General features: G+C 35.7%; 1 protein-coding gene across 1 annotated transcript in view; it reads left to right on the top strand.

Annotated features, from left to right (window-relative positions):
* LOC145673223 (catechol O-methyltransferase domain-containing protein 1-like) overlaps positions 1–12,538 on the top strand; it is a 48,642-nt gene that overhangs the window by 32,841 nt on the left and 3,263 nt on the right. The window contains exons 3-4 of the mRNA XM_081742714.1: positions 4,396–4,631; positions 10,133–10,264. Coding sequence (XP_081598840.1) covers positions 4,396–4,631; positions 10,133–10,264 — 368 coding nt within the window. The remainder of the gene's footprint in view (positions 1–4,395; positions 4,632–10,132; positions 10,265–12,538) is intronic.

Raw genomic sequence — 12,538 nt, forward strand, 5'->3', positions numbered from 1 at the left:
CTATATGGCACAAAAGACATTCTATTTAAGGGTGTCTCGTTTCAAGTGTACCATCTCCTGAGGATTTGCTGACGGCCAGATACAAACATTATGAGTGTTCACATTAGCTCTTAGGTGAAAGGTCGATTTATCACTGAAGACGACACGATCCAGAAAATCTTCATTGTTATGCAGCAATATTTCACTTGCGAAATTGGCACGTAAACCGTAGTCTGTAGGCTTTAGACCTGTAGCAACTGCAAACGATAAGGACGTAGTTACAAGCGTCTCCTTAATATTCTTCACACAGACCGTTGCATAGTACAGATTCAGTCTTTATTAAAACACAAAAAGCTTTCTGCTCTCTAGTCTACATCTTTGCTGCTTGCTCTTTCTAACATGCTGCGTACAAAACTGTTTGAGTTGCTCTTTCATTTGATATAATATTTATAATTGTAAGTTAATTGTAATAGATACTACAAAGTTTCAAAATCCTAATATTAATTTTGAAACACCCTGCATTACTTCAAACTGTGTCATCCTATATTCATGTCTTTTATATACATATAATCAGGGCCGGTCCTAGTCAATTTGTCGCCCCATGCAATGGCATAATTTGCCGCCTCCCCGTTTCTCCAGAAAGAACAAATCTTAAAAATCATGATTTTAAGTATGCTACTCCAGCATGAACAACAAAGGTGAGGGTAAGTGCAGATGCACTCAGAAAGGCTTAAATACTTACTAAAAATGCAATCCCGTTGTGTCTGTTTTTTTTTTTTTTTTTTTAATATTAATCTATTATGTTTATGAAAGATAAAGCAAACACATCTGCAGATGAAAGATGGTAATCCTTTTTATAGAATTCACTATCGAACTTCAATCTCAATGTATCAGTTTGCAATTCCAGTCCAACTAGCTCTTTTATCTTTATTTCTTGATTTCTCTTCTATATCTGTTAACATTAAAAAAAAAACTTGTTTCTATCTTCAATGATAAGGAACTTGTTTCTGACAAAAACAAGACTGGTTGTCATATCAAAACTGTGATAACTTACTAAATGGAACAGACATTCACTACTATTCGAGAATCAAATTCTTGCATTTGGCAACAACCAAGCAATTTGTGCTCGGATTTATTCGACCATTTGCTTTAGCATTGTCCATGTGGCCTTAAACTAATGCAACCTAAACATAATTTCTGAATGTAGTATTCAAATAGAAGGTCAGCTTAGTAAATGTAACTACCATCATCATGAAGTCTGTTTCCAACAAGAGATATTTAATTTAAATAATATACTTATGACAGATTTTGCCGGACCATCCAAACTTGCCGCTCCACGCAAATGCACGTGTTGCATATATGGTAGAGCCGGCTCTGCATATAACATATATCTAGTCGACAAATTATTTATATATGACATTTACAAAAATACTATTAGGCAAATTAGTATTAGTTTTTACCTTTAGACGAGTTTTTGAATTTTATACTGTTCGTGACATTATTTTCGTACTTATTAAAGGCCTGCTTTCACGAAAAAAACAAAATTTCATTTCTACTTTTATTTCTTACAAGGAACCCTAGGTATCTATCAGAGCCCGATTTTCATGAAACTTTGTATAAGAGAGAGTATCTCGGGAAACTTACACAGCCAAAATTGTAGCTGCAGAGTACAAGACGTTGGGACACTAGGGCCCGAGAAAGATCAAAAGTGGAACGTTAGTACATTAAGGACATGGTGAGAAAATGCACGTTTTTCTTTAAAACTAATCATTGTAGCGACACGAAATGAGCATACATGGATACCAGATGGTCGATATGATCCGTTAAAAGTTATTTGTGGCTATTTACGTTAAAATTAATGCATCGGATGACCCTCTTCTCATTTACACCAATCACACCAGTTTCAACATGGCCTCTTTTCAAATGGCGGATATTCTTTTTATAACTTTTAACAGATCATATCGACCATCTCGTATCCATGTATGCTCATTTCGTGTCGCTACAATGATTAGTTTTAAAGAAAACGTGCATTTTCTCACCATGTCCTTAATGTACTGACGTTCCACTTTTGATCTTTCTCGGGCCCTAGTGTCCCAACGTCTTGGATTCTCTGCACCTACAATTTTGGCTGTGCGAGTTTCCCGAGGTACTCTCTCTATATACAAAGTTTCATGAAAATCGGGCTCTGATAGATACCTAGGGTTCCTTGTTAGTTGATATTGATGAAAACTGCTGAAACCCGAATTGTTAATAGGTATGGTATTCATGTAAATTGTAAAATATTTGTAGCGTATTAGTATCTAGCGTTTAATTTATGTTGCATTTTACGGTGATTATACCTACATAAAAATATTTAATACTTAAATTGACGTAAGATGCATTACAAATAACTATTTGAAAAAAAAACGAAATTTAGAAAAAAAAACGAGAGGCAATGTTTTTTTTTCTTAAAAAACGTACATTTCTAAAAAAATACGAACGGTTTTTTTTTCTATTTACAACACTAGTTGCAGGTACTACTTTCTTCACTACGACATTCTTTTCTTTCATCAATAGGTTCGTAGAATAAAAGTAAGCAGAAATATTATTGTTTCCTGTGAAGTGCAAATCATATAGAATATCTCAATGCATCAGAGAATACCTCCATATGACTTTCAAACTGGATTGTCTGCTGAGTAAAGTCTGAAGGATTATTCCTTTATCTCATAGAGATATTCTCTACATTTATTTAAATAGAGCCCTTTAGAACGAAACAAGGAACTCTATTAGATATTAAAAGTGAACTCTAACTTTCTGAAATATATATAAAATGCACCCATAAGTTATACTTTCATAGTGTGTCTGATGAAGGAAATGATACGTTGCCAAAAGTGTAACACAGGTTATTGGGTACGTAAAGCTTAGTTCACGAATCTCTGCCGCGATTGACGCCAACGAAGAATTAGAATCGCGGCAGAGATTCGTGAGCTAAGCTATACAAACTTTCTATCCTTGTTTGGTGTGCATATGACACATAAAATGTAACTCACGTAGGACTGTGTATAATCACCACCATGATCAATGATCTCTTTCTGATAGAAGATGGACCCCACACCATTAAAACTCCGCAGTTTTGGAGTTGAAGAACTCACGTAAGGTAATTTTCACAGCCCCTACATCAGCAAAGGTCTTCCCAGTGAAGGACGTTTGCAAAGCGCGAAAAAGTTGTAAGTCTGTAGGTGTCAAGTCATGTAAATAGGGCAGGTAGGATAAAACCTCCTAACCAAAGTTCAATAATTTTTGACGTGCCATCGTAGCAGTATATGACATTGAGTTATCATATTGGTCATTGTAAACTCCTTGATGATTGTAAAGTCCTGATGCTTCTATCGCAATATTCCGCAGTCTAGCTATTGACGGTAGAACGTCGCATTAGTGGTTTGATTCGGTTCCACAAACTTCCAATAGATTATACCTTGAACATTCCACCACCACATACTCAATAATACCTTCTTGGGATGAAGTTTTTGTTTGGACGTCGATAGAGGCAGTTCAGAAACGCGACATACAGTCCTGCGACGCTTTGCGTTTCGGTATCTTCTGTGACAATACATGTCAAGGAGTCATTTTTGTACCGGAAAAGCAAGGAAACATGTCGTGACTCGCCTCTCTTTTTGATTTTAACTCAGCTGATGGAACTTTGTGCTGAAGCCCAGCGCCAAAAGCCTTCTTTCCACTGTTCTGCTGCATACCTGAAAGGTTTCCGCTAATTCTACAATGGGCTCCGACTAAGTTATGGCTTGGTCCAGAACCTCTTCCTAGAAGTCTGATTGACGTCCAGACTGTGATTGATCTTGACAACTTCTGTCGCCGTCCCTAAATTTCCAAAAACAGCGACGACATGTGCTTTCGTCAATTGCATCCTCACCATACACTTTCTTAATGTTGCGTCAGGCCAAGATTGCTTTACTGTCCTTATCAAACCCAAACAGTGTCTGATGTGTTCCTTATTGGTCTTAATTTGATCGGCACAACTCTTTCTCTAGTTACGAGCTGCTAGTACACACTTACTACCTGCTGGTGCTGTAATGTTCTCCGGATAACATAAGCACCGATTACAGCTCTTGGAGTGACATTTATTCAGTCATAAGACCTTTTTTGTCAGCAATCTATCATAAACGGGTAGAACATTTGCACGTACCCAATAGTAGTAATATGTGTTACTGTAGTCAAATTTTATTTTATTTAAGTTTTAATATAATTCTTTCTCGTCTTAAGTATGCTTTAACAATTCTCGTAAAATTTACTCGCTTACTCTTAAAATTTAACCCTCATTTCTGTGTAGTGTTACGATATATTTTTATTCTATTCTCTGTTTATTATATTTTTGTGAATCAATTTTTAAGAGTTTTGCAATGTAGTTATTTCTCTTTATAGTTTCCATCCTGTGCAAGAGAAATTGTACGAGAGGACTAGAGAGCATCAGCGTGGAGGAATGGTTGGCGCACCGGAAGTAATCAATTTAAATATGCTTCTGATGAAAACTATTCGTGCGAAGAAAGCCCTTGACATCGGAGTGTTCACAGGAGTTAGCACTCTGGCTGCAGCATTATGTGTTCCCAAAGATGGCAAAGTTGTTGCTTGTGACACAAGCGAGGAATATGCAAATATAGGTAAATTAATTACTTTTGCTTTTGAGACAAATTTGGCTCCCTTGTTCACAGTACAGTGATAACTTCGTATTTAAATACCTTTGTACTCTTGAGAAGGGTCCAATTTAGGTTTGAAACTTTGACTGTCTAATTTAGATTAGAATCCAAAACATTAACAATTTTGTTTATACGCAATCATCCAAGATTTTCGGGACTGGTGTCGCAAAGAAAAATAAATAAATAAATAAATAAATAAATTAAATAAATAATAATGTACCATAGATCTTAGTGACTTTTATCTATGGTATTGCACCTGCTTGTCCACTGGCGTACGCAAAGGGAGGTTCCGGGTTTTAACCCTTCTCTTGAACAAGATATTTAAAAAAAAAACACATTAAGATATATTAAAAATCTTGAAACGAGATAAACTTCAGAGCTTAGAACTCTCCTTTATTGAAATTCTGCTTACGGCCATATGTGTGTATCAATCTCAACGGTTCCTTCACCGTTGGAATGTTCTTTGTAAGTCACAGATAAATAATTCCACTATTTTCAATGTTTGCTTAATATTTGCAGTGCTGTGAAAATCTCGCCCTTTCAATCTCACTTTGACTTGTGAGAAAGTGGAGACATCGTCATGCTCCAAATCCAATTAATGACGTGAAGAACAAAAGGCAGATTATTCTTGTTCAAAATACATGAATACTCAATACTTTGTGTGGTAGTATATTCGTATGCAGAAGCCTTACTGAATTTCCGCGGCTCGGCTGGTTCACATTTTCGCGACTATGTTGCAAACATCACATAATAATTGCTAGTGGGGTGAGTAGGAACGAATATTTTGCAGGACGTAATCCTGAAAAGTTAAATCAACATCACTTTCATTATCTTTCTTACTTGTCTGACTTTTGGGATAGTTTGGACTTATCGGGTCACATTCATAAACAATGCCATCGTCTTTAGTAATTTTAGGATTCATCTCTGAAGCTATAGCTTGAAGTTTATTGCACGCACCTGGGCCTTCCTATCTCTTTCCACTTCTCAGAATTCTGTGGACAAATTTAGCGTTCAAAAAAACAGATTCATATGAAATTCAGCAAAACTCAGATACTAATCCATGTAATAGGTTTGTTAAAATATCGATATACGAAGTACATTGAGAAAGTAACTTCCGAAAGTGACACAAAATGGAATAAGGAATCAAAATGGAATGCGGTTGCGCAGAAGTAAAGGAGGGTCCCGCAGCCTTAACCTGGCGTAAGCGTAGTTGTGTGAAGTCAGTAGTAAGAGAACTGTGGTACGGTAAACGGCTGTGCACATATAGTCTCCTACTGAATGCAAGATACTCGCAGTAATCAACTTTCTCTACACTAAGAAACTGTCGGCGCCACAGATCCATCGGCAGATGTGTTAGTATATGGACTGGATATCATGAATGAAGGTATGGTCAGAAGATAGTGCAGACAATTCACAGCAGGCCGGTCCAATGTACACGACGGAAACCGTAGTGCTCGTCCTTGCTGGATGAGGACATCCTGATTGTCTCAGAAGACTGTGTACAACACTTCTCAGATATGTTTGAATTTTGTTTTGAAAGACGAACCGCTATGTCGTCAGTGAATAGATTGTTACTTTCCTTCTGCCGTTACGTACAATACATACGTTTCGTTCTCGGTGACGATGCGATCGAGCAGCCGATCACCTTGGTGGTAACGCAGCAGAAACGTCAAAGCGGACTTTAGGCACTTTTTCTTGAGTTCTACAGTCATTATTTTGGAACCTATCGTGCACATAACCTGAGAAACTGAAATCACTGAGTGACGGGCTCATGGAGCAGAAAACCGGAGATATTCGGAAATTGACATTAGACTCGGTTCTCTAGAATTTCTAGCTGCATATTTTCCACATATTCAGACGTAACCATGAACAGTCAGCCACTATGGTGTTCGTCGTGCACATTAGTGCGGTCTTCTGTAAACTGCTTTAAGTATCTTCTGATAACACCTTCACCCATGACATCTGATCCATACATTTAACACAACTGCTGGTAGATCACTAGCGTGAACAGTTTCTTAATGTAGGAAACCTGGTTTGAGAGAAAGAAGTCCGAGTTCTCAATAGTTGTCAGCGATGTGCAAGGGTTCACACAGGATGTGATATATATCGGTATCTTCCTAACATCTACGGTATTCAACTTCCTAGTGATAGCCAGACGTCGAGATACGTTGCGAATAAGAATATTCCATCCCACACATTATGTTCATGTAAGCACGACGTATGAGTATTTACAAAATGGCGACTGGTGAAGATATGTAAGTAAAGAGAGTCGACAAAAAGATGAGAATTTGAAATTTAATGAAGACATTGAAGAATTGACGACGGAACAAAGCCTGATTTTGAAGAAGCTAGTAGTAACCCGAGCTCAAAGTGAAAATTACATTGAAGAAATAATGAGTTATTGAATAACACAAATAATTCTTTGAACAATATAGATCGAACTGTTAAAGAGTGATCTATGTGTTGTGGTTCAGAGTAATAAAGTTATTGCGCCGAATAATGAAAATTTGAGAACTACTTAAATGAATATGCAATTAAACAGAAATGATCCTAAGCAAAACGTTTCTGTTTGAAACGTCTGTGATAATTCCGTGTTAATTGCGATTCCGGCTAAATTTAATGGTATAGAAGAGCAATTTAAGCCAATTAAGGAGGAAAACAAACAACAAATCATAAATTGATAGAGAGAATTTCATAACTTTGAAATCTAGTTTATAGGCCTCATTACAAGCTTTTTTACAGGTAAATTTCCAAGTTTCGTTTCAAATATATAAAGAAACTATGCTGGAAAAAATTCGAAACAAAGTTCAACTGATGAGGAAGAATAGAAATATGAAATGAAGACGGTGGTAAAAGGATAAATAAGTTGAAACAAATACAAAATTAGAAGAAAAGTGTTGAAGAGGTCAAGACTATTGTAATAGTACTGAACGGTAAAACTGAAAATTTTGTAAAGGCAATGTTATAATTTCGAATAGAGAGACAGTAAGAAAACTACATTTAGTAGAGGAATATTGACGTTTAATGAGATACAAGGTAAGTACAGGAGATAAAATAGCAGGGTTTTGTTTTACGGGATAAGATATGACTAGTGATCCAGATTGGTGTAATTATAATGAGCGATATTAACTATATAAATTACCCATTTTCAAGTGAAATAAGCGTATCTAAGAAAACATTTAATCCCATCAAGGTAACAATGAGAATAACAACTGTCATTAATGCAGAGTGGACAAATAGGGTCTGAGACACCCAGCACGTTTTATGAACGTAGTTCTTTAAATTCGAGCGTAACTAAACCGAAGGTAGGGGCAAATGGAAATTGACTAGGGATTTTTACTTCGGCTTTTCTACCTAGAATCCTCGACATAACAAATTCGACATTACTGTTATCTTTTTCCGAAATTTCCTTGTTAAGACTTTGAAATTTAAGTGAAGCTCTATCAAAACCATTACAGTAATAACTAATAATTATAACAAATCCAAAGTAACATTAACACCAAGGGATATTCCCGAGTTTCTACGTTATAGTCATCAGTTGACACCAAATGCATTCGTTGGTTTCTGAAGGAATTTGCCGATGTGCCAAAATTCTCACTTATGAGGGACTGAAAAGAAGATGTTATTATTCAGAACTGCTGTCGGGCTCTACAGAACTGTAGCCAAAGATGTGCGTAGCTAAGAAAGTTTTGAGAAATTATTTCATACATAGTCTTGCCCAGTTCGATGGAGGCTTTGCGGTATATTTCTTCAAGAACGCTGCAGTTACAATGCTGGCCCTTTCTATTGTACTATTTGTGGATGGTTTAAAGGATACTGTTCGTCGGTGTTGGATTTCAAACAAGTTATTGAATTCCTCCATTAATGCCGAATAGAAATTTGTATCTTGATCTATTAATAAAAAGTTTTCGTTGTCCAAAGATTGTTATTAAATGGTCAAATATCGCTTTTCCTACAGAAGGAATCTTGATATTTCCGAAAGGCACATGTATTAGCCAATGACTGAGATAGTCAACCATTGCTGGTATATATGAATAGCCTAAATTTTGTGAACGGCTCTAAAAATATCTGTGGCCCAAAAGGCAAAAAACTCGTCCATGACCTAAATGAAATACATAGAACCTTGCTGCGTGTGTCGTGATGTTTACCCTTTAACAAACGTCACAGCAGCATACGTAGGCTCTCACTATTTGTCTCATACATGTTGCTTACAATGACGTATTTGTAGAAACTTTTTTGAAACAATTTTTAATTTAGTTTGCTTCTGCAGCATTACAAAAATGCTTTTGGGTAGGTGTAATTACAAAAAGTTCTCGGAGGTATATAATTTTAAGCAATGTTGTAAACTGTTACAGTTTTTACCATATTTTCAGAACGGTTTGAGATGTAAAATTGCTGAAGACGACATTGTGATCTTCACATCCATTGAAAACCATCTATGCAAAGTAATCAAATATGGTGTCAAATGTTCTTGGCTGAGCCCCATTTTGAAGTTATTGCTGGTTGAAACACACCGATAACAAGTGTAAGAACATCGAAACTAGATGGCAGCACCTCTGCTCATGTCATTTCCCTCCTGAAAATTCATACACTATTTTCGTATAGTGTGTGAATTATAATATAATAAATTATTCGTTACTTGTTATAAATATCAAATGTACGCGGAAAATTGCTCACGATAAAAAAGGAAAAGTAATACAAATTCTCGATTTAAGTTACTTAGATATTTATGGTATGCATGAAAGGCAATGTGCACGGTGAAATGTACAGTATAAATGCATCTATCTGATACACAGAATTTTGAAGCGGGAGTGCTGCCTATACGGTGTATTTTCAGACCATACAACACCGGGTTTGTGTCAAACCGGTAATACAGGGCTTGTGTTAACCGCAACACCGGACCCTTGGTGTTAAAATAACGCGTTTAAGTGGTCTAGTAGTCATGCTTAGCGTTGGTCTGTGTTAAAATTGAGTTTCATTGACACCGTCTTTTTTTGCTGTAGAGTTTCTATTTTTGACGATGACTAACATTTTTTTTAGAAAAAAAATCTCTAATATATTTTTAATGTAGTAATTGTGTGTATTACGAAGCAAAATTTTTATTTTTATTTATTTATTGTGTTAAGATTAATAAATTCTTTGGTCTTCGTAATCCATTTAAAGCGAGATTTAACGTCATTTCGTCCGATTATAGTACTTCAAGTATCACTTTTTGTGCGCGCATAATCCCGAGTTCGATTCCCGATCGGAGTAGTTGCCTGGAATACAACCTAGAGTATGGTTCGTATCCCTGTATGATCAGTTGGTCCCGTCTAATATATAATCTGTTCTGAAAAGAAACGTTAAACTTAAATCAATGTAATATTTGTTTATAATGCTATCTGTAAATTTTACATGTTGAACCTGAAAAGTCGAAGTCTTATATCTCAATGCATTACAATTTTGATCATGGATTTTTGTTTTAGGCCGTCCATATTGGGAAGAAGCAGGTGTTGCACAGAAGATTGACTTAAGAATTAAACCAGCCCTTGAAACGTTAGATGACTTGCTCAAGAATGGAGAAGCAGGAACGTACGACTTTGCATTTATTGACGCAGGTAGAGTAAAATATGTCGTTAATTTTTCCGTATGTTAGTGATATATCCAGAGTCATATTTAGCTTTTATTTTTCGCCTCCTCAGTATCAATAATTTGCCACCAAATTTCTGTAATATCCATCATTGTAGTTTGAAAAAAAAAAAAAAAAAACTAATCCGAGAAAATTTGTCGCCCTGCGCCATGGCCCTGTTACATCTCACTGTTGTGAAGCAATGTTTGTAAAATTTTCTGATACGTTAAACCACCAAGGCACGAATTAACAAATATTGTCTCTGGAGACACATACTTAGGTACATATATATACGGACGGAAATGTAGGTAGGAACAGATATATCATATCATTAAAATTATCAAATAGATGAGGGTGTTGATTTAATATGATCAAATTTAAGTCCCGCTGTCCGATAGATCTTTTCATCTTGAAAATAAATATATTTCAAATCTGATATAAAACAAAAACTTACAATAGCATACTTATCATGCAGTGTTGCAAACGTAGGACGCGACAGTATCACAAACATCAAAAAGCAATCAAATGTTGGGGTGGTTCTACAACATTATTAACACACGTGAGGCTGACGGATAATGCATATCCAAAGTACCTTAGTGTGGAATACTACGGTTATCATATGATGTATTTCAAGCAAGTAGAAACTATATGACGGGAATTGAAAATTTGACTTTTTCAAAGGACTTTATTTCGAAAAAGTGCTGATATAGGTATCACATCCAATTACGTATATTGTTTCCAATAGACATAAAGATTACAAAGTTGTTTACACCGCTTTGATATATGAAACCATTCGGGTGATATGAAAACAATATTGTAATTTGATATATTGCTTAAAATGACGTATTTGTGGCAACTTTTTAAAACTTTTTTTTTGTTTTTTTCCTTCTGTAGCATTACAAAAATACTTTCTAATAAGTGTAATTACAACAAGTTCTCGGAATTACAGAATTTTCAACATTGTAGCAAATTTTAACAGTTTTTACCCTATCCCCAGAACAATGTGAGATCAAATTGCTGTAAACAATATTATGATTTTCTCATCTATTGAAAAGCATCTGTGTAATTGGATGAGGTACTTGTCTAAGAAGTTTTTCGAAATAAAAACTTTTGAAGAAAGTCGCATTTTCAATCTCTTATAACTTCATACCTATTCATTCGAAATCCGTCATACCATGATCATAGTATTAGCGACTAAAATACTTTGGATTTGCGTTGACCCGTTTCTCTCACCTGTGCTATTACTGCTATAGAGGCTGCCAAAATTTGGGTATTTGTGATAATGTAGCGTGCTTAGTTTGCAACACTGAATAATAAATGTAACACTGTGAGTTTTCATTTAACATGTATATTTGAAATACATAATAACCTGACTTAGTGCCATTTGAAAAACAATAAAACTATATGTTGAGTTGGTAACACTGTTCACTTGATGGTTTCAGAGTATACCAAACAATGTGCCCTTATCGATATTTACATGATGCTACATTTTAGCATTTTTTGCCCATTAATGTAAAAGTTACAAGAGCGTGAAATAAAGGGTCCAAGCTGTATATTAGTTAGTATATAAAATTTATCTAGTGGCTCTCGTGACTAAATAAATGATTCGCGCAGCTCAAAATAAAGTAACAATTTTCTAGATTTCCAAGCCTATGATTTTCTGATGGTTTGCGTCACTAGTAGGTTAAGAAGTTAAGATCTTCCTCTCCTTGCGCCGTCACCTGATGCTTCAAAAAGAACTTCCCACCTTAATTCGACAACTGCAGATGTGATATTCACAGGTTCGATTGAGAAACTTTGTTACTTATGCTCCACAAAATCACAATTTTCCTCAAAATATGAATGCTGTCTGATCACTTGTTTCTTCAATTCTATGCTTCCATACGTGAATGTATCCCTCTCTATCCCCATATTTGAATCTCTTTTCCTCCTCTGTCTCTCTCTCTCTCTCAATGTCGTTCTTCACAAACTCACATGGCCTGGGATCAAACGTTCAACTCTTGAAACCATATGTAAGCCTCCACCAATGGTCATCGTGACTCCCTATAGCAGGCTGCGAATATTTTGGCACTTCAAACAAGAAACATAGACACAGAAGTCAGTAAAACAATCGCTTAAGTTCTGGAAATTTCGGTTTGCAAGATACTTCTCGCAGTGGGTAACCAATCACAGAAAAGTGCATGATTTTTTTTTTTTTTTTTTTTTTTTTTTTTGGCAAAAGTTGAGCAAGATCGGACTTGTAAACAGTCATGACATCACCAAT

This window comes from Thermobia domestica, chromosome 16, assembly GCF_964235325.1.
Source record: "Thermobia domestica chromosome 16, izTheDome1.hap1.1, whole genome shotgun sequence".
Classification (NCBI taxonomy): domain Eukaryota; kingdom Metazoa; phylum Arthropoda; class Insecta; order Zygentoma; family Lepismatidae; genus Thermobia; species Thermobia domestica.